The sequence below is a fragment of the Lichenostomus cassidix genome, chromosome 10 (genome assembly GCF_008360975.1).
Source record: "Lichenostomus cassidix isolate B80296 chromosome 10, HeHo_3.0, whole genome shotgun sequence".
Lineage (NCBI taxonomy): Eukaryota > Metazoa > Chordata > Aves > Passeriformes > Meliphagidae > Lichenostomus > Lichenostomus cassidix.
The window spans coordinates 18,656,257-18,678,797 of NC_139491.1; the positions used below are offsets into that span (position 1 = coordinate 18,656,257).

At 56.1% G+C, this 22,541-nt stretch overlaps 2 protein-coding genes across 3 annotated transcripts; one reads left to right on the plus strand and one right to left on the minus strand.

The window, feature by feature from the left end:
- The first annotated feature begins 1,573 nt into the window (after window positions 1-1,573).
- On the plus strand, window positions 1,574-8,306 carry INSYN1 (inhibitory synaptic factor 1). Its single transcript, XM_085071054.1, has 4 exons — window positions 1,574-1,737; window positions 3,157-3,306; window positions 3,920-4,956; window positions 7,593-8,306. Exons 3-4 carry the CDS (start codon window positions 4,747-4,749, stop codon window positions 8,190-8,192), a joined length of 810 nt encoding a protein of 269 aa, XP_084927180.1. The 5' UTR covers window positions 1,574-1,737; window positions 3,157-3,306; window positions 3,920-4,746; the 3' UTR covers window positions 8,193-8,306.
- Window positions 8,307-10,836: 2,530 nt separating this feature from the next.
- CD276 (CD276 molecule) lies at window positions 10,837-22,337 on the minus strand. 2 transcript variants are annotated; one of them, XM_085071055.1, is made up of 8 exons: window positions 22,263-22,337; window positions 19,324-19,456; window positions 18,435-18,785; window positions 16,775-17,071; window positions 15,341-15,481; window positions 14,071-14,112; window positions 12,950-12,985; window positions 10,837-12,037 (listed from the first exon to the last, which is right to left on the minus strand). In XM_085071055.1, exons 2-8 carry the CDS (start codon window positions 19,358-19,360, stop codon window positions 12,018-12,020), a joined length of 924 nt encoding a protein of 307 aa, XP_084927181.1. In that variant the 5' UTR covers window positions 19,361-19,456; window positions 22,263-22,337; the 3' UTR covers window positions 10,837-12,017. The 2 variants fall into 2 exon arrangements, with proteins under 2 accessions (XP_084927181.1, XP_084927183.1); XM_085071057.1 differs by lacking the exon at window positions 14,071-14,112.
- Between the last annotated feature and the right edge of the window lie 204 nt (window positions 22,338-22,541).

Here is a 22,541-nt window from a genome sequence, read left to right on the forward strand (position 1 = left end):
AGGTGTCCCCAGGCAGGTGGCACTGAATGTCCCCACGGAGGTGGCGCTAGGTAAACGCTGGGTCAGTCTCGAGTTAATTAGGGTAATTCATTAACATGCCTATGCAATAAGTGATACAAAGTGACAAAATGAGTGGCACGGCGGCTAGGGACAGATGCCACCGGCAGGTGTCACCTTCGAGCAGCGGATACGGGGCTGGCGCTGCTTTGGGGACACTGGGGACACCTGTGACATCTGTGACACTGGGGACAGTGGGGTGACACTGGGGACACTCAGGACACTGGGGACGTTCAGGACATTGGCGACACTGGGGACACTGGTGACACTGGTTATGGGATGTCATTCCCAATCCCAAAGCTTATGGGATGTCATTCCCACCCCAGCCGCGATCCCAAAGGTTATGGGACATCATTCCCAATCCCAAAGGCTATGGAACTTTATTCCCATGCCAGCAGCGATCCCAAGGGATCCGGGATGTTATTCCCAGAGTCACCAGGCTGTGGGATCAGGATCGGCTATCCCTGCCCTGATCCTGCCAGAAATGGGGCTGGCACTTCAGTGGGGCAGAACAGTGCCAAAAAACCCCCAAAATCCTGGGAAAAGGGTCTAAAACTCCCCAGAATCCCAGTGCCAGCAGGCGGTGTGACACCATCCCAGAAATCCCTTCTGCACTGGGAAAATCCATTTTCTGGGAAGAATGGGAGCATCCCAGGGATTTTGTAGGGCCATAAATAAATTGGGTGAAGGAAGTGGCTCTGCTGGGAGGATATTGATGATCCCGAGTGGATGGGATCAATAATTCATGGCCACATCCAATCCAGCCAGGATCCAAATCTGGGAAAATGGGTCGGGGAGCAGGAGAGGGGGAAATGGGACGGGAAAATGGGATAAATCCTGCCTGGTTATGGAAATGGAATTCTGCCCACCATCCATCCATCCATCCATTCATCCATCCATCCCTCCATGGTTGTTCTTTCCCATTCCTTGGATAATTCTCCCTCATCCCACCTTGGTTTTTCTCACATCCTCCCAAATCCCCCACAGACGGGCAGGAGGCAAATCCAGAACTATTTTAGAGATGGGAAAAAGGAGTCACATCCCAAGGGAGTGACCCCAGTGCTGCCTCAGTTTCACGATGTGCCTCTTCCTGTTCCATTCCCTCTCCATTCCCTCTCCATTCCCTGTTCCATTCCCTGTTCCATTCCCTGTTCCATTCCCTCTCCATTCCCTCTCCATTCTCTCTCCATTCCCTGTTCCATTCCCTGTTCCATTCCCTGTTCCATTCCCTCTCCATTCCCTCTCCATTCCCTGTTCCATTCCCTGTTCCATTCCCTGTTCCATTCCCTCTCCATTCCCTCTCCATTCCCTGTTCCATTCCCTCTCCATTCCCTCTCCATTCCCTGTTCCATTCCCTGTTCCATTCCCTGTTCCATTCCCTCTCCATTCCCTCTCCATCCCCGCTCATCCCCGCTCATTCCCGCTCCCTTCCCGCTCCCTTCCCGCTCCATTCCCGCTCATTCCCGCTGCCGGTGCCTTTAACTCGCCCCTCCCGGCCAGGCCCGGCCCCTCCGGTGACACAGCAGCGGCGGCGGCGCGGGCCGTGCCGGGAGCGCGGGAGCAGCGGCCGGTGGAGCGGGGCCGGGCCGGGGCCCCTCCGCCGCCCATGGCCCTGCCCGGGGCCCGCTCCGCCCGCCCGGAGCCCGCGGGGAGCGCGGAGCAGAGCCCGCAGCGCCGCCGGTGCGTCCGGGGGAGCGGGAGGGCTGCGGAACGGGGGGAGGCCCCGGTGCGTCCCGGGGGAGCGGGGACTGCCCGGCCCTGCCGAGCCCGCAGCGCCGCCGGGCCGTGCCGGGGGTCCCGGAGCGGGGACAGCGGCGGGGGGGCGGGAGAGGGGAGCGAGGGTGTGCGGAGCGGGGATGAAGGGGACAGCGACAGGGGATGGAGGATTGGGACTCTGGGGATGGAAGATGTGGAGCAGGGGATGGAGACTCCGGGGATGGAGGATCCGGGAACCGGGGATGGAGCATTCGGGGATATGGGATGGAGGATTCGGGGAGAGGGGATGGAAGCGCTAGGGATGGAGGATACGGGGAGAGAGGATGGCAAATGAGAGCGGCGGGGATGGGGGATGCAGGGAGCGGGGATCGGGAATGGAGGCTCCGGAGATGGAGGCACCGGGAATGGAAGAGAGCGGCGGGGATGGAGGATCCGGGGAGCGGGAACGGAGGATGCGGGGAGTGGGAATGGAGGGTTCGAGGATAGAGGATGGAGGATTTGGGAACCGGGAATGGAGGATTCGGGAACCGGGAACGGAGGATGAGAGCGGCGGGGCTGGAAGATGTGGAAACCGGGACTGGAAGATGCGGGGAGAGGGGATGGGGAATGCCGGTACCGACATCCTCCATCCCCGAGCCCCGGCGGATGCGGGAACCGGGGCTGGGGAACGCCGGTACCGGGTGAGGGATGGCGGTACCGTGCTGGGCGATGTTGGTACCGAGCTGGGAGATAGCAGTACCGCGTGAGAGATGGCGGAACCGGTTAAGGGATGTCGGTACCGAGCTGGGAGATGTCGGTACCGGGCTGGGAGATGCCGATATCGGGCTGGGAGATGTCGGTACCGGGTGAGAGATGCCGGTACCGGGGTGAGCCATGCCGGTACCGGGCTGAGGACGTCGGTACCGGGCTGACGGGTGGCGGTACCGCGGTGAGGGATGCCGGTACCGGGCTGAAGGATGTCGGTACCGGGAGAGATGAACGTACTGGGTGAGGGATGTCGGTACCGGGCTGAGGGATGTCGGTATCGGGCTGAGGGATGTCGGTACCGGGCTGGGAGATGTCAGTACCGGGGTGAGGATGGCGGTACCGAGGTGGGAGATGCCGGTAGCGGGCTGGAGGATGCCGGTAGCGGGCTGGCAGATGCCGGTACCGGAGCGGCAAACGCGCCCCTCCCGAGCCCCCCGCCCGGGCCCCGCTCCCCCCGCGCCGTCGCCGTTCCCGGGGGGGCATCCGGGGGCACCGGGCGCTCTCCCCCCGCCGCGGCCGAGGCGGGGCCGGGATTTGCGGCGCTCGGGAGGGGAGGGGGAGGGAGCGGCTGTCACCTCCGGTGCCGTGTCTGTCCCCCGGTGAGGTGTCTGTCTGTCTGTCTGTCCCCCGGCACAGGCACCGGAGCACAGCTGCCCCGGTCCCGGTCCCGGTCCCGGCGGGGAAGCCCTGAGGGAGGAGGAGGAGGAGGAGGAGGAGGAAGCACAGGAAGGAGCGGCGGGAGAGGGAAGGACCGGGAGTGGAGCCGGGAGCGGCGGGAGAGCAACGGTGAGGCCCGGGGCCTCGGGGTGTCCCTGTGTCCCTCCGCGTGTCCCTCGGGGTGTCTCCACGTCCGTCTGGGTGCGCCTCTGGGTGTCCCTCTGTCCCTCGGGGTGTCCCTCAGGGTGCCCCTCTGTCCCTCCCTGTGTCCCTCGGGGTGTGCCGGAGCTGCTCGAGTGTCCCTGTGGGTGTCTATCTGGGTGTCCCTGTATCCCCCTGGGTGTCCCTCTGTCCCTCGGGGTGTCCCTCAGGGTGTCCTTCTGTCCCTCCCTGTGTCCCTCAGGGTGTCCCTCTGGGTGTCCCAGTGTCCCGGAGCTGTTGGGTGTCCCCGCGTCTCTCCGGGTGTCCCTCTGTGTGTCCCTGTAGATGTCCCTGTAGATGTCCCCGTGGGTGTCCCCGTGGGTGTCCCTGTAGATGTCCCCGTGGGTGTCCCCGTGTCCCTCTGTCCCTCCAGCCGGCCCCGGGAGGCTCAGACGGGGGGGATGGGGTGGGACAGGGGGAGGTGACAAAGGGGGTGACAGCGCCATCCCCAGGCTCCATCCGGGCTCACCGCGCCCCTTCCCGAGGCTTTTCCGGGCTCCGTGTCCCATTATTGTCCTCACTCGTGCCCCCGTTCCCGCAGGAGAGGACCTTGTCCCAATTGTCCCCAGGACAGCCGGACACCGCCGCTGACCGAGGAGCCGCCGTGAGGGGACACCGAGCCCTCCTCGGGGACACCGAGCCGCGCGTCCCCTTCCCCCTGGAATCCGCGGAATCCCACTCTTTGGAATCGCTCTTCCTGAAAAACCCCAACCTCATCTCCTCCTCCTCCTCCCGGTGTCACCTCACGGCCACCAACTGAACTGCCACCTCTGCCCGGTGCTCGATCCCGGGCCGTCCCGGTCCTGATCCCGCTGGGAGGCACCGGTCCCGATCCTGATCCCCGCCGATCCCACCGGGAAGCTCCACCCGAATTCCCTGGCCGGGAAGCGCCGATCCCAATCCCAATCCCGATCTCTCCCGATTCCACCGGGACGCGCTGCCGGAATTCTCTCACCGGGAAGAGCCGATCCCCATCCCACTGGGAAGCTCCACCAGAAATCCCTGAGCCGGGAAGAGCCGATCCCGATCCGTCCCGATCCCGCCGGGAAGCACCGATCCCGATCCTGATCCCCGCCGATCCCACCGGGCAGCTCCACGGGAATTCCCTGGCCAGGAAGAGCTGCTCCCGATCCGTCCCGATCCCACCGGGCAGCTCCACGGGAATTCCCCGGCCGGGCAGCGCCGATCCCTATCCCGATCCCGATCCCGATCCCGGTCGCTCCCGCTCCCGCTCCCGCTCCCGATCCCGCCGGGCAGCGTTAAGATGGTGAGAGCTCCCCGCGCCGCTGGGGCTGCGCGGACCGGGCCGGGCGGGGAGCAGCGCGATGGACACCGGGCCGGGATCGCCGGGATCGTAGGGACAGGAGGATGGACTCGCGGAACCCCCGGGAAGCGCGGCCCGGGGAGGAGCGGAACCGCCGGGAGGAGCAGCGGCCCGGCAGCAGCGGCAGCAGCGACTGCAGCAGCGGCAGGAGCGACGGCGAGCGGGAGAGGATCCGCGGCCGCATGCGGACGGTGATCGGGCAGCTCGAGGGCATCCTGCAGGAGCTCAAGGAGGTGGCCAAGGAGCTCCGAGAGGTGAGGAAATCCCGGGATAACGGGAGGAAAATGGGAGGGTGATGTTCCTGCTAATGGCCAAGGAGCTCCGAGAGGTGGGAAAATCCTGGGAAGAAGGAGGGAGAATGGGAAAAGCCCAGGTCGGGATGGGGGAGAGGAGGCAGCGCAGTGGCAGCACCGGGAGGGATCTCCTTGAGGTGGATTTCTGAAAAAAAGGAGGGAATTTGGGATGGTTTGCGAAATCCCGAGGCTGGAAAACTCCCGGGATAATGGGGGTGACAATGGGAGAGTCCTGTCCCCATTCCAGAGCCAATTTCCCCATTCCTGGGATGGGATGGGATGGGATGGGGAGAGGAGGAAGATCCGTGGCAGCACCAGGAGGGATCCAGTGCCTAAAAAACAGGAGGAAATTTGGCCTGGATTGCAAAATCCCGAGGTGTGAAAAGTCCTGAGGTTTAGACCCTCAGCCTCTCAGCCACAGGAGGGATCTGGCTCAGGTGCAGCTGGATTTTCCCTAAAAAAGGAGGAAATTTAGGATGGTTTGCAAAATCCTGGGGTGGAAAAACTCCTGGGATAATGGGGGTGACAATGGGAGAGTCCTGTCCCCATTCTAGAGCCAATTGTCCCCATTCCCTTTGATCCCATCAGTTCCCACCCTTTGATCCCATTGGTTCCTTTGATCCCATCAGTTCCCACCCTTTGATCCCGATATCCCATCCCTCTGATCCCAACCCAGATTCCAGGATCTGGAGTCTCCAACCCCAATCCCCAGCAGTGAGCTCCGCCTTGGTCTGCATCCAAAATCCCCCAAATCCCATAAAAACCAGGATGGGGCTCCACATGTTCCACCGGGAAAATTCCTACTTTAGGACAGCCGGGATTTTATTGGGAAGCTCCTGTCTGGCAGCAGGGATTCATCCCAAACCTTGTTCCCTGTTTGTAGGGCACAAATTCCCTGGGAATATCCCTAGGATCTCATCCTGAACTTCCTCAGCTGCTTTTAGGGAGACAAATCCTCCCCAATTCCTTGGGGGACAAATTCTCCCCAGTTTGCTGGGAATTCATCCCCTCCAAGCAGGGAAGGTTTGGGATGAATCCCTGGGATGTTCCAAGGAAATTGGGTGGAATTTTTCCCCCTCGAAGCAGGGAAGGAGGTTTGGGATGAGGGAATTGGGGGGATTTGTTCCTTACAAGCAGCTGAGGAAGTTTGGGATGAATCCCTGGGGATTTTCCCTGGAAATTGGGAATTTTTCCCCTATAAACAGGTGAGGTTTGGGATGAATCCCTGGGGATTTTCCCTGGAAATTGGGAATTTTCCCCCTCCGAGCAGGAAAGGAGCTTTGGGATGAGGTAGCTGGGGGGACTTTTTGCCCTCCAAGCAGGTTTGGGATGAATCCCTGGGTATGTTTCGGGGGAACTGGGGTGGACTTTTTCCCCTCCGAGCTGGAGAAGCTTCACCAGCCTCAGCGAGGGGGAAAAAGGAGGGGGGAGCAAATCCCAAATCCTTCTTTCCATGTAAATCCCCCGCGGGTGCCGGGTGTCAGCGAGGGATTTAACACCCGGCTTAAAATAGGGAATGATCCCAAAAATAGCCCCCATTGACACTAATCCCGGGATGGGGCCCAGAAAGGGATGGGAATGGCCATGAGTGACACTGATCCTGGGATGGGGCCAGGATCGGGATCGGGATTGGGATTGAGATTGGAATTGGGATTTGGATAGGGATTGGGATGCCTTTTCCGCTGTCCCCACACAATCCCATTAATGAGCTCAGGTGACAGCCAACACTGGCCCTGTCCCCAGATTTGTGGGAACAGAGAGGATCCCATTCCTGCAGGATCATTTGGTGCCAGGCCTTTCCCAAACATTCCCGCCCTTCTTCCCGATTCTTCCTTATCCTGAAAAAGAAGAGGTCAGGCAATCCCTGGTTTTCCTCTTTTCCTTGAGTTTTGCCCTTTTTTTCCCAAAGGAAAGTGGAAAAAATTCAAGGAAAATGGGTGGAAAGGGAAAAGGGCTTTTCCTGATTTCTGGACTTCCTTGTGGATGTTCCTTGGAAGTTTTGGGGTGGGAAAACAACTTGGAAATGCCAGGGGAAGAGTTGGGTCCATGCATGGATCCATCCATCATCTATCATCCCTCCATCCATCCATCATCCATCCATCCATCCATCCATCCATCATCCATCCATCCATCCATCATCCATCCATCCACCATCCATCATCCATCATCCATCATCCATCATCCATCCATCATCCATCATCCATCATCCATCATCCATCATCCATCATCCATCCATCATCCATCATCCATCATCCATCCATCCATCATCCATCCATCATCCATCATCCATCATCCATCCATCATCCATCATCCATCATCCATCATCCATCATCCATCCATCCATCATCCATCCATCATCCATCCATCATCCATCATCCATCCATCATCCATCATCCATCATCCATCCATCCATCATCCATCATCCATCATCCATCATCCATCATCCATCATCCATCCATCCATCATCCATCCATCATCCATCCATCATCCATCATCCATCATTCATCCATCATCCATCTATCATCATCCATCATCTATCATCCATCCATCCATAATCCATCCATAATCCATCCATCCCACAATCCCTGTGTCCCCAGGTGGTTTCCCAGATCGATCGCCTCACATCCGACTTCGCTCTGGACCTGGATCCGGACATTTGGACTCCAGCCACAGCCAGCAGCACCTCCAGCAGCGACAAAGGCCCTCTGGACTTTGCCGCCTCCGACATCCTGTCGGACAGCTGGGAATTCTGCTCCTTCCTGGACGCCTCCACTCCGTCCGACCCCGGCGACTGCCCGGATCCCGCGCGGAATGCTGTGGCGCCGTTCCGGCTGATGAACGGGGGCGTTCCCAACGGCGGCACGCCCGACTCCTCCAGCGAGGAATGCTTCGGCAGCGCCGCCCTGCCCAAGCTGCCGGCGGCGCGGCCGGCGGGAACGCGGGAGCGCGTGCGCTTCAGCGACAAGGTGCTGTACCACGCGCTCTGCTGCGACGACGACGGCGACAACGACCCCGCCGCCGACGCTCCCGAGGATCCCGCCGGGAAGGGCCAGCGGGAGCCGATCCCGAGGAATGCGGGAACGATCCCGATGCGGAGGGCCATGAGGAACAGCAGCACGCAGACAGTGGCGGATAAGAGCACCCAGACGCTGCTCCCGTACGTCCCGGCCCGGCGGAGAATTCCCAACAAAAACTGAGGGTTTGGGAAGGGTGGGAGCTGGGGGGGGAAATCCTTGGGAAAGGGGCTGGAAAATATAAATATATATAAATACATATAAATATATATTTCAATAAATCCGTACTCCTCATAAGAGCGGCGTCAGAAGGTGGCACGGAACGTTATCCCAATGAGATCCTGAAATCCTGAGATCCCAAAATCCCAAGATCCCAAAATCCCAATGAGATCCCAAAATCCTGAGATCCGAAGACACTGAAATCCCAATGAGATCCCGAAATCCCAATATCATTGCAAAATCCTGAAATCCTGAGATCCTGAAATCATAAGATCCCAAAATCTAAATGAGATCCTGAAATCCCACTCATTTTCCAGGCTCAGGGAATTTTAAACTGCTTTTTTTTTTAATGGATAGATCAGGGTCAATGGATAGATTGCGATCAATGGATAGACCGGGATCAACGGATAGAGTGGGATCAATGGATAGATCAGGATCAATGGATAGATTGGGATCAATGGATAGAGTGGGATCAATGGATAGACCAGGATCAATGGATAGATCCAGATCAATGGATAGATCAGGATCAATGGATAGAGTGGGATCAATGGATAGATTGGGATCAATGGATAGATCAGGATCAATGGATAGAGTGGGATCAATGGATAGAGTGGGATCAATGGATAGAGTGGGATCAATGGATAGATCAGGATCAATGGATAGATCAGGATCAATGGATAGATCAGGATTAATGGATAGAGTGGGATCAATGGATAGATCGGGATCAATGGATAGATCAGGATCAATGGATAGAGTGGGATCAATGGATAGATCAGGATCAATGGATAGATCGGGATCAATGGATAGATCAGGATCAATAAATCATCCAGCATGGAGAAATAGTATCCACAATATATATATGGACAGCCAGCAGTTCCACAGAGCGGGAATGGGGCATGGATCGGGATTTGGGAATGTTGGAGGAAGGGGAATTTCCCTTTCCCTTGAGGTTTCAAGCAGGTTTGGTTTAGGAGAAATCCATGGGATCAGACTTTTGCCGCTGAGGGGATTCAGGATGGCACTGGGACATCCCTGGGATGTCATTCCCAACTCCGAGAGGGGATCACCAAAACCCCCGGGAATGAGGAGCTGGGCTTGGGAAACCTCCCCCTGCCCAAATTCCCAACTTTTCCAGTGGGAATATCCCTGATCCCAAGCCCTGCATCCATCTGAAAACACTGGAAAATCCTGCTTTTCCTCAAGTCCCTAATTCCGCTTTTCCACCTCAAAACGCTGATTTTTTTGGGAAAAAATCAGGTCTCGCTCCAGAAAACAAAGGAATCTGGAGCTCCAACCCTGCCCTGGGCAGTTTTCCCAGTTTTCCGAGCTTTCCAATGGGGTCAGGCTGTCCCCATGTCCTTCCCGCTGGCATCACTTCCCACAGAGACACATTCCCACCCCGGAGCATTCCTGGCACGGGATTTTTCCAAGGTTTTTCCGAGCCAAAAAACGCCACCTTGACTCCTGGTTCGGAATTCAGGTCAGAGATGCTCCATTCCCAAAGTTTGCCGAGTTTTCTGCGGAATTCTGCTCAATCCCACCCAAATCCGAGCAGGAAAAGGAAGCTTTTCCTCCCAAATTGCATTGGATCCCATTTATATTTGATTTTTCAGGAATATCCTGGGTTCCCATGGGAATATCCAAAACCAGGGTGAAGCCAGCATTTGATTTTTAGGAGTTTTACAGCCCCTGGCCTGTCGGGAAATGCCAATTAATCCATGGAATTTTTGCTGGTTAAAAAAACTTTTCCCAAAGGATGACTGGGAAGGAGAAAAAAATGGAGAGTGAGGGAAAAAGAGGAATGGGGGAAAAGGGGGAATGGAAAAAAAGGGGAATGGGGGGAAAAAAGGGAAATGAAAATAACGGGGAATGGGAGAAAAGGGAAAAGAGGAGGAATGGGGGAAAATGGGAAGATGGGTAAAAAAGGGAAATGGAAAAAAGGAATGGGAAAGAAGAGGGAATGGGGGAAAAGGGGAAAAATGGGAAAAGGAAAATGCAAAAAAAAAAGGGAAATTGGGAAAAATAGGGAGAATGGGGGGAAGAAAGGAAATAGGAAAAAAGGTAGGAGGAAAAGGGAATGGGGGAAAAGGATGAATGGGGAAAAAAGGACGAATGGGGAAAAAAAGAGGGGAATGGAAAAAAATGGGGAAAAAAAGGGGGAATTGGGGAAAAAAAGGGGGAATTGGGAAAAAAAGGGGGAATGGGGGAAAAGAGGGAATGGAGAAAAAAAGGAGAAATGGGGGAAAAAAGGGAACGGGGGGGAAAGGGGCAAATGGGAAAAAAATGGGAATGGGGGAAAAAAGGGGAATGGGGGAAAAAGGGGGAATAGGGGAAAAAAGAGGGGAATCCATGGATTATGGGATCAGTTCCGGTTTTCCCCACCACTGGGTGGCACTGGGGACACGCCTTGGAGCAGCGGGAATTGGGGAAAAGCTGTGGTTGGAAATCCACAAAATCCAGGGAAAAGCCCCCCTGGAAGGACCCTCCGGAGCTTTGGGATTCGGCTGATCCCACTGGAATCTCCAGGAGGGAATTCCTCTGGGAATTCCAATCCCTAAGAGCAATCGCTGCCCCAATCCCAGAGAGCACACGGAGCTGGGAAAGGATGGACCAGAACGATCCCAAATTTATTCTTCAAGGCACAACAATCCCTTCCGATCCCAGATTTTAAATAAGGGATAAAACCGAGGAGCCCTCGGGGGCTTCCCAAGCCTTCAGAGTGGGATTGGGATCGGGATTGGGATCAGGATTGGGATCGGGATCAGGATCAGGACGGTCCAAGGGCACTTGGGGTGACCCCAATAACGATGGGAGGAGCTCGGGATGGGATTCCCAATCCCATGGGAATAACGATCCCTGTTCCCATGGGGGATCTCACCTGGCCAGCAGGTGCTTCCCAAAAAACCCCAATGGGATTGGGCGGTTAGGGCTGGGATGAGTCCAGGGGGAAGCACAGGGAAAAGGATCTGGAGAATCCATTGGGATCCCATTCCCGTTCCCAATGGTCCATCAGGATCCCATTCCTGTTCCCTATGATCCATCAGGATCCCATTCCCGTTCCCAATGATCCATCAGGATCCCATCCCCATTCCCAATGATCCATCAGGATCCCATTCCCAACAATCCATCAGGATCCCATTCCCGTTCCCGATGATCCATCAGGATCCCATTCCTGTTCCTGATGATCCATCAGGATCCCATTCCCATTCCCAACAATCCTTGAGGATCCCAGCCCCATTCCCGATGATCCATCAGGATCCCATTCCCATTCCCAACAATCCACCAGGATCCCATTCCGGTTCCCAATGATCCATCAGGATCCCAGCCCCATTCCCGATGATCCATCAGGATCCCATTCCCGTTCCCGATGATCCATCAGGATCCCATTCCTGTTCCCGGAGCGTCCAGCACTCCAGCCGTCATTCCCGAGGCTCTGGGCTGGGAAGGGCAGGGAAAGAGGCCCTGAAAAGCACCTGGAGCACGGAATGGGGAATGTCTATCCTGGGATGGATTGGGAGGATCCCAATCCCCCATTTCCCTGGGAAGAACAGTCTCCCCAATCCCATATTTCCCTGGGAAGAACCGTTTCCCCAATCTCACATTTCCCTGGGAAGGATGGATCCCAATCCCATATTTCCCTGGGAAGGATGGATCCCAATCCCGCCTTTCCCCCAGAATGGGCTGGGATTGGGATTGGGATTGGGATTGGGATTGGGATGGGATTGGGATGGCAGCAGTTCCATATTCCCGTCGGGAACACCCGGCAGCTCCAGGGGATCCCAGCCGCTGTCAGTCGATTTCCTGGGAAGCTGGAGGGAAAGGAAATCCGGATGAAAAGAATCATCAATGGAGACATGAGAAAAGAATTCCCAGCTCTAAATGAATCAACTCAATCAATATTAAATCAATAAATTAATCTAGTAGCAAATTAATAAATTAGTAGGGCAATAAGTTCAGAAATTCATGAATCAATAAATTACTTATTACATTAATAAATCCACAAATCAATGGATTCACAAACCGATAAACAAATAAATCAATGCATTAAGACATAAAGCAATAAATTACTTCATGATTCCACGAATAAATCAATAAAATAATGAACCAATAAACTGATAAATTAATAAATCAATAGAAGAATAAATTAATAAATTAAGTAATAAATTAATAAGGCAATAAACTCATAGATTGATTTATTCATAAATCTATAAATTACTTAATTATTCCATTAATAAATCCATAAAATAATGCATTTATAAACCAATCAATTAAAAAATCAACAACTTAATAAAGCAATAAAGCAATATGTTCATAAATTAATAAATAAATCACTCCATGATTCCATGAATAAATCCGTAAAATAGTGGATGAATAAACCAATAAATGAATAAATTAATAAAGCAATAAAGCAATAATCTCATAAATTACCGAATTCATAAATCAATTAATTACTTAATGATTCCATGAATAAATCCATTAAATAATAATGAAATAACAATAAAATCGGGAAGGGTTAATTCCCAATAATCAAATCGGGAAGGGATAATCCCCAGTAATAAAATCAGCAAGGAAACCCCAATTCCCACAGAATTCCAGAACATTGATGGAAAAACGGAAAACATGGAGGGGAAAATCCCTCAAACCCCAAGGAATGTTTCCCACCCAGATTTTAGGATGAAAACCAGGGAATGATCCCAAATCTCCCGGGCAGATCCACTCACCCTCTTTGCTCTCCGTGTTTTCCAGCAGCTGCAGGGCTGGGAAAAGGGAAAACATTCCATGGTCAATCCAGCCCCTTCCCGAGGGAACACCCAAAATTCCCATTTTTTGGGAGGAAAAACCCCAAGAGTGTCACTGATCTCTGATTTCCCTACGGAATTCCAAGGGTTTGTTCCCGTGCTGGAGAATAAAGGGAATAACTGGGAGTATCATGGACCTGCTGGGTGTAGGGAAATTTGGGAACTGGGAGGTTTTATTATGGATTTCTGGGGTTTTAGTAAGGAATTGTGGGGTTTTATTATGGATTTCTGGGGTTTTAGTAAGGAATTGTGGGGTTTTAGTAAGGAATTGTTTGGGTTTATTACGGAATTCTGACATTTTATTAAGGAATTGTGAGGTTTTTTAAGGAATTGGGAGTTTTTATCAAGGAATTGTGTGGTTTATTATGGAATTGTTTGGTTCCATTATGGAATTCTGTTGTTTTATTAAGGAATTCAGAGTTTTTATTAAGGAATTGTTTGTTTTTATTAAGGAATTGTCTGGTTTATTAAGGAATTGTTTGGTTTTATTAAGGAATGGGGTGAATTATTAAGGATTTTTTTGTTTTATTATGGAATTGTGAGGTTTGTTAAGGAATTAAGTGAATTACTAAGGACTTGGGGTGTTTTATTAAGGAATTCTGAGGTTTTATCAAGGAATTGTGGGCTTTTATAATGGAATTGTGGGCTTTTATTAAGGAATTGGGACATTTTATTGAGGAATTGTGTGGTTTTATTAAGGAATTGGGACATTTTATTGAGGAATTGTGAGGTTTTATCAAGGAATTGTTTGGTTCTATTATGGAATTTGTTGTTTTATTAAGGAATTGGGAGGTTTTATTAAGGAATAAATAATTTTATTGTGGGGTTCTATCACAGAATTGTGAGGTTTTATGAAGGAATTGTGGGGTTTTATCATGGAATTGTGAGGTTTTATGAAGGAATTGCATGGTTTACCAAGGAATTGGGGTGTTTTCCCGGGTTTCCCGGGTGGTTTCCCAGGGATCAGCCAGCTCAGGGCTGTCGGAACAACCGGGAATTGGGTCTGTGCTGACCTCCCGGAGATCCCCAGGTGAGGCACCCACCTGTCTTGGGCTCTTCCCCCTCCTCATCCTGCTCCTGTGTCCCTGGAAAAGAACAATCCAGGCCTGGCACACCACCCAACCCCATTCCCGAAATTCCCAGCGGGAAAAGCCCTGGATCCCAGGGATATCCCTGCTGCCGGCTGGAATGGCATCCATGGATCCCACAAATCCTTGGGATATCCCCTCAGCCCTTCCCTCTCCCAGAATTCCGGGAGTTTTCCATCCCTGCCATCATTCCCAGCAGGAAAAATTGCTGGAAAAATCACTGCTTCCCAGCCAGACAAAATCCATGGAATAAAGGTCATTCCCGAGGGGCTGCAGTGGAAATTGGGAGCAAAATCCATGGAAAAAACACCATTCCTGAGGGTGTGGAAACTGGGAGCAAAATCCATGGACAAAATATCATTCCTGAGGGTGAAAATTGGGAGCAAAATCCATGGGAAGAAGGTCATTCCCGAGGGTGGTTCCAGAAAAATATCAACAGAGAATTCCTGGGGTTTTTTTCCTGGAGGAAATCCTTCCCTGTGGCCACATCCAGGGATCATTCCCAGCAGAGGAGGAAAAGGAGGAAAAGGAGGAAAAGGAGGAAAAGGGAAGCTCTGGGTCCTGGCTCGGCATTCCAGCAGGGAAAAGCGGGATACACACTGGGAAAAGAGGGATACAGGATGGGAAAAGCAGGAAACAGGCTGGGAAAACTGGGAAACAGGCTGGGAAGAGCAGGAAACACACCTGGAAAAGTCGGATACACACTGGTAGAAGCGAGAAACACATAGGGAAAAGCAGGAAACAGACTGGGAGAAATGGGAAACACACTGGGAAAAGCGGGATACAGGCTGGGAAAAGCTGGAAACAGGCTGGGAAAAGCAGGAAATGCACTGGGAAAAGTGGGAAAAAGGCTGGGAAAAGAGGGATACAGCATGGGAAAAGCAGGAAATGCACTGGGAAAAGTGGGAAAAAGGCTGGGAAAAGAGGGATACAGCATGGGAAAAGCAGGAAATGCACTGGGAAAAATGGCAAACACACAGGGAAAAGTGGGAAACACATAGGGAAAAGCAGGAAACAGGCTGGGAAAAGTGGGAAACGCACTGGGAATAGCAGGAAACAGGATGGGAAAAGCAGGATACAGGCTGGGAAAAGCCATCTGGGAAGGCTCTCCATGACGATGTCCCAGTGCCACCACCCCAGTGTCCCTCGGGAGGTGCCACTGGTCAAACTGGTCCCAGTTCCCCCCGTCCACCCCATTCCCAAGGTTTTTTTCCCTGGAATTTACCGGCGTTCTCCGGCTGCTCCCGGCAGCTGTCGCGCAGTTTCCGGCGGCACACGGCGGCCAGGATGGCCAGCAGGACCAACACACACAGCGCCAGGGCCACCGTCAGCCACAGCGCCACGGCCGGGAACGGGGCAGAATGACCTGGGGACAGGAAATACCGGGATCAGGGGTGGGAAACAGCGGGATCAGGAATGGGAGAACAGCTGGATCAGGAATGAGAAATACCAGGATCAGGGGCAGGAAACAGCAGGATCAGGAGTGGGGAAACAGTGGGATTAGGAATGGGAAAACAGTGGGATCAGGAATGGGAAACAGCGGGACCAGGAGTGGGGAAACAGTGGGATTAGGAATGGGAAACAGCAGGATCAGGAATGGGAAACAGCGGGATCAGGAATGGGAAACAGTGGGATCAGGGGCGGGAAACAGTGGGATCAGGAATGGGAAAAAGCGGGATCAGGAGTGGGAAACAGCAGGATCAGGAATGAGAAATACCAGGATCAGGGGCGGGAAACAGCGGGATCAGGAATGGGACAACAGCAGGATCAGGAGTGGGAAAACAGCGGGATCAGGAGTAGGAAAACAGCGGGATCAGGGGCAGGATCCAGGGGGAGCCCACTGCCAGGGGGAGCTGGGATCCAGGGTAAGCCAGCATACAGGATGATCCAGGACCCAGGGTGATCCCATATCCAGAGGGAGCTGGATCCAGGATGATCCAGGATCCGGGGTGACCCCACACCCAGGGTGACCCCACACCCAGGATGGTCCAACATCCCAGTGCCATGAAATGATTCCCCTGTCCCCTGCGTGCCACTCACCCTTGTTGGGGGCAGACGTGGAATGGTGATATGGGGTGGAATGGGGATACGGGGTGGAATGGGGATATGGGGTGGATATGGGGATATGGGGTGGAATGGGGATATGGGGTGGATATGGGGTAGAATGGCAATACAGGGTGGCTTTGGGCACTGTCCCCCCATAGGTGGCACTGACTGGTGATGGTGACGGAGGCGTGCAATGGGGCTATGGGGTGGAATGGGGCTATGGGGTGGATCTGGGTTGGAATGGGGCTATGGGGTGGATCCGGGGTGGAATGGGGCTATGGGGTGGATCTGGGGTGGCTATGGGGTAGACACAGGGTGGCACTGACTGGTGATGGTGACGGAGGTGTGCAATGGGGCTATGGGGTGGATATGGGGTGGATAGAGGGTGGATCCAGGGTGGATATGGGGTGGACACGGGGCGGCACTGACCGGTGATGGTGACAGAGGCATGCAGTGGGGCTATGGGGTGGATATGGGGTGGATATGGAGTGGATCTGGGGCGGCACTGACCGGTGATGGTGACGGAGGTGTGGGATGGGGCTATGGGGTGGATATGGGGTGGATCCAGGGTGGATATGGGGTGGATCTGGGGTGGATCCAGGGCGGCACTGACCGGTGATGGTGACGGAGGCGTGGCCGCGCTGCCGCAGTGCGGTGTTGAGCACCAGGCAGGAGTAGGTGTCCCCCGGCTCCACGGGCACACGCAGCACGCTGCGCACCTCGAAGAGCCCCTGGGCGTTGGCCACCTGCCACGTGGTGACGTTGGCGCTCAGCGTGGCCCCGCGGCCGTCACGCCACTGCACGCTGGCCTCGGGGTAGCCGCGCGCCGCATGGCAAGTCAGCGCCGCCACGTCCCCCGGCCGCAGCGCCCGGCCCGGCTCCAGGTGCACGCTGGGCTGCGAGTACGGAGCTGCGGGAAAGGAGGGATCGGGATCAGCATCAGGATCGGGATCAGGAGAGAGATGAGGTGGGAATCCAGCTGGCTGGAGGGTCCTGAATTTTGGGGTGATGGGGGCCATGATTCCGACAGGGAATGAGGCACCTGTGGCTGCTGGGCAGAGCCATGGGCACCCAAACTGGGATAAGGTCCAAGGAAAACAAGGGAGTACCATGGGATCCCAGTCCATCCAAGATGGTACAACATCCAGGATGATCCAGGATCCAGGATGACCCCACATGCAGGGAGACCCCACATCCAGGATAACTCAACATCCAGGATGATCCAGGATGACCCAACAGCCAGGGTAACCCAGAATTCATGGATCATCCTGGATAACATGGGAGGGACACACAGGTAGGTGGCATCTCAGGGCTGTCCCCAGCCAGGCCACCCCACTGGAAGGAGACAATCCCACATCCAGGGGGACAATCCCACATCTAGCACCAAAGCGGGAGCACCTTCAGCTGCCAGGAACAACCATGGGCACCCAAACTGGGATAAGGTCCAAGGAAAATGAGGGATGACTATGGGAGGGACACCACATGGGCAGGTGGCATCTCATGACCATCCCCAGCAAAGCCACCTGTCATCCAGGCAGGTGGAACTTCCCTAAAAGTGCCCAGGAAGCACCCAGAGACCTGCCTGGGAACCCCACTGGGAATCCCCTTTGGGCCACCCTTGGGGACACGCTTGGGGACACACCATGGGCCACACCTGGGGACACACCATGAGCCATACTTGGTGCCACACTTTGGGGACACACCTGGGGACACCCTTTGGGCCACACTTTAGGATACAGCTGGGGACACAGTTGGGCCACCCTTTGGGTCAGCCTTTGTGACACCTTTTGGGCCGCCCTTTAGGACACACTTTGGGCCACCCTTGGGGACACTTTGCGACACACCTTGGGACACTTTGGGACACACCTTGGGACACTTTGGGACACACCTTGGAACACACTTGGGGTCACACTTTGGGACACACCTTTAGACACTTTGGGACACACCTTGGGACACTTTGGAACACTTTGTGGTCACCCTTTGGGACATCCTTGGCGCCACACTTTGGGACAGACTTGGAGACACACTTGGCACAAATTTGGGGACACACTTGGGGACACCCTTGGGGACACATTTTTGGACAGACTTTGGGCCACCCTTGGGGACACCCTTGGGACACACACTGGGACACACTTTGGGACAGACTTTGGGCCACCCTTTGGGACATACACTGGGACACACTTGGGGACACACTTTGGGACAGACTTTGGGCCACCCTTCAGGACACCCTCGGGTCACCCCTGGGGACACCCCGTGGCCGGGCCAGCCCTCACCTGCCACCTGCAGAGCCACGGCGGCGCTGCGGTGGTCGCGCACGCGCACGAAGCAGGTGAAGCTGCCCTCGTCCTGGATCTCGACGCGCCGCAGCAGCAGCGACACGTTGCCGCGGGACAGCTCCTCGCGGAACAGCTCGGTGCGGTTGGCGAACGCCCGGCCCTGGTCCTCCAGCCGGTCGCGGCCCTCGGCGAAGCCGTGCACCAGCCGCTTGGTGTCCGTCAGCTGCCAGATCAGGCTCAGCTCCGACAGCGTGAAGTTGGCGTCGGGAGAGAAGGAGCAGCTCAGCGTGGCGTCCTGGCCAAACAGGGCCACCACAGGCTCCTCGGGGACCTGCAGCTCCAGGGCGCCTGCGGAGGGTGAGGGATGTGGGGTGAGCACTCTGGGAGGACCTGTGGCTGAGGAGATCCAGGGATTCATGGGCAGGTGGCAGCTCAGGAGTGTTCCCACAGGAGGGACACACGGGCAGGTGGCAGCTCAGGACTGTCCCCAGCCAAGCCACCCCACTGGAAGGGGACAATCCCACATCCAGTGCCAAACAGGGGCATCTTCAGCTGCCAGGAGCAGCCATGGACACCCAAACCAGGATAACATCCCAGGAAACTGAGGGATGCCCATGACAGGGACACATGGCAGGGCCACATAGGCAGGTGGCATCTCAGAATTGTCCCCAGCCAAGCCACCCAAGTGCCATGACACAATTCCAGCCCAGTGCCATGGAATGATTCCATCCCAGTGCCATGGAATGATTCCATCCCAACGTCATGGAATGATTCCAGTTCATCCCAGTGCCATGGCACAATTCCAGCCACCACCAGGACAGCTTTGTGGGGATGAGGGTGGCACTAAGGACATCTCCCTTGGGGCAGTGTCCCCAGCCCCACTCACCTGCCAGGCCGAGCACCAGGAGCAGCAGGAAGAGCATCCTCAGCACGGGAAAAGCCGGGATGAGGCAGCAGGAGCAGGCAGAGCCTCAGGAATACTCGCAGGGAGGCTCCGCCCTGGGAAGCAGCGCCCTGAGCTGAGGGAAAACACAGGGAAACACCGGGATTGGGCTGGGGAACAGGGACAAAGGGTGAGGGATGGGAATTGGGCTGGGGATCCATCCCACACCAGCCATTCCTGATGGTCCCACTGCAGCCATTCCCGGGGATCATCCCACAGCAGCCATTCCCGGGGATCATCCCACACCAGCCATTCCTGGGGATCATCCCACAGCAGCCATTCCCGGGGATCATCCCACACCAGCCATTCCTGGGGATCATCCCACAGCAGCCATTCCCGGGGATCATCCCACACCAGCCATTCCTGGGGATCATCCCACAGCAGCCATTCCCGGGGATCATCCCACACCAGCCATTCCTGGGGATCATCCCACAGCAGCCATTCCCGGGGAGCACCCACCCCACCATGAAACACGGGAAGGGATCCCTTGGCCCTCCAGCTCTGGCACGGGCCAAGAGATCACAGCATTCCCGGGCCAAGGGATCGCAGCATTCCCGGGCCAAGGGATCGCAGCATTCCCGGGCCAAGGGATCGCAGCATTCCCGGCACTGCAGAGCCGGAGGCAGCTCCGGAGGTGTTGGCCGTGCCCCGGGGAAGCCACGTGAGCCTTTCCCTTCCTCGCCTCCTTCCCCTCTCCTCCTCCTCCCCTTTCGTTGCTGTCTTTCGCAGCTTTTCCCAGCGGGGCCGGGCTGTTCCATGCCCGCGCTCCCGGAGGAGGCAGCTCGATCCCGGTGTCCCAGATTTAACCCCAGGCTGCAGAATCCCGGCTCAGCCCTGGCCGCGGCAGGGACATCTCCGGGATGGGCCCGTCCCGAAAAAGGGGAATTAAAGCGGGGCGGGATGAGGGGAGAGCGAGGGCACAGCGCCCGGACCGCGCTGGATTCCAGCTCATCCCAGCGAGAGATTCCCGAGGATTCCGCGTGACCCGCGCTCCTCCCTCGGCCTGCAATGGGATCGGGATGGGGCGGCCAGCGACACCGCTGCTGTCCCCTCCCTGTCCCACTGCTGTCCCCTCCCTGTCCCTATCCCTGCACATCCCAGGGTCCCGCCGTGTCCCCTCCTTGTCCCCTTCCTGTCCCCTTGGCACTGGCACTGGCACTGGCACATTTGTTGGGTGGTGGGGTGCAGCAGGAGCAGCTCTGGGCTCATTCCCTAAATGCCCTTTAACCAGGGACATGGCAGCCCCAAAGGGCAGCTGAGGTCAGCTCCTGTGGGGGAAACTGAGGCACGGGAATGGGGAAACTGAGGAACGGGAATGGGGAAAAACTGGGGCAGAGGAATGGGGGAAACTGAGGCACAGGAATGGGGGAAAATGAGGCACAGGGAAAAGGGAAAACTGGGGCCCAGGGAATGGGGACACTGAGGCACAAGCGAGGCCCACTGTCCCGGCAAGGGAAACCATGACTCATCCCCCTTGGAACTGCTCCCTTTTCCTGGGGATGCTGAATAAATCCCATTTTCCAGGTATGGTGACCAACAATCCCTGCCAGGCCAGCTCAGGGTGTCACGGTAAGGGGACACCAACCTGTGTCCCCAATCCCCGTCCCACAGTTGGGAGTGCCACTGCTCCGTGACTCAGTTTCCCCATCCCTGTGGTGGGATCTGAGGACACCAGACCTGAGCTCCAGGTGGGATGGAAGGAATCCCACAAAAACCCTCCAAAAACCCAGGGAATAATTCAATCCCTTGGGAATCACATGTCACCCATTCCCTATTATTTTACAATCCCCAGATTTATCCATCGCCAAATTATCACCCTGAGGTGTTGAGGAAACACCTACAGATCCAGGGAGAAGTTCTCGTGGGATGGGGTGTAGAAAAATGGGATACAACCCCCAAATCCCAGGGGGGCAACTGGGGTGTGGTGTCTGGGGTTAGGAAGGGACGGGGATTTGGGGTGATTCCTGGTGGGTGGAAAGGATAAGGCTTTGGGGTGATCCTTGGATGGTGGAAGGGGTGAGGATTTGGGGCAACCCCTGCCAGAGGAAGGCTGAGGATTTGGGGCCATCCCTAACTAGAGGAAGGATGAGGATTTGGGGTGATCCCTGACTGGAGGAAGGATGAGGATTTGGGGCGATCCCTGACTGGAGGAAGGATGAGGATTTGGGGCGATCCCTGCCGGAGGAAGGATGAGGATTTGGGGTGATCCCTAACTAGAGGAAGGATGAGGATTTGGGGCGATTCCTGACTGGAGGAAGGCTGAGGATTTGGGGCGATCCCTGACTGGAGGAAGGATGAGGATTTGGGGCGATCCCTGCCAGAGGAAGGATGAGGATTTGGGGCGATCCCTGCCGGAGGAAGGCTGAGGATTCCGGATGCAGCCCTGGCCGGTAGAAGGAAGGAGCTGGGGGTTATCCCCGCTCTCCGCGCGGGGAACAGGGAAGCAGCACTTCCTCTCGGGATCGTGTCCCACGCTCAGCGCTGCATATCAAACCGGGCGGTTCCAGCGGGATTCCCAACCACCCCGGGACTCCCCTGCCCTGCAGCCACCCCCGCCACGGGGACACCGCTGTCCCCCGGGACTGCCCCGCACCGCGCCGGGGGAACCCCCACAGCCCCCCAAGCCCCGCGGGAGCCCCCGAGCCCCCCAGCCCCGCAGCCCCGAGCGCCCCCGGCCCGGGGAGCGCCATTCATTCCTTTATTCCTCCCTCCGTCCGTCCGTCCGCCCGTGAGTCCCGGAACCCCGCCCGCAGCCCAGCCCCGGCCCGCGGGAGGGGCAGCGGCGGCGGGGCGGCTCCTGCCCCGCTCCCGGCCGGACCCCGAGCCCCCCGAGCCCCCCGAGCCCCCCGAGCCCCCCGAGCCCCCCGGGCCGCGGCACTCACCGGGCCGGCGGCGGAGGCAGCGCGGGCAGCGGGGGCGGCCCGGCACGGCTTGGCTGCGGCCGCTTCCTGTCGGGAAGGGCGCGGGAGGAGCCTGGAGCCGGCACTGGGAACGGGGGACTGGGGAGCTGGGAATGGGGAGCGGGGAGCTGGGAATGGGGGACTGGGGTGCCTGGAGCCGGCACTGGGAATGGGGGATCGGGGAGCGGGGAGCTGGGAATGGGGGATTGGGGAGCCTGAGAATGGGGGACTGGGGAGCTGGGAATGGGGAGCGGGGAGCTG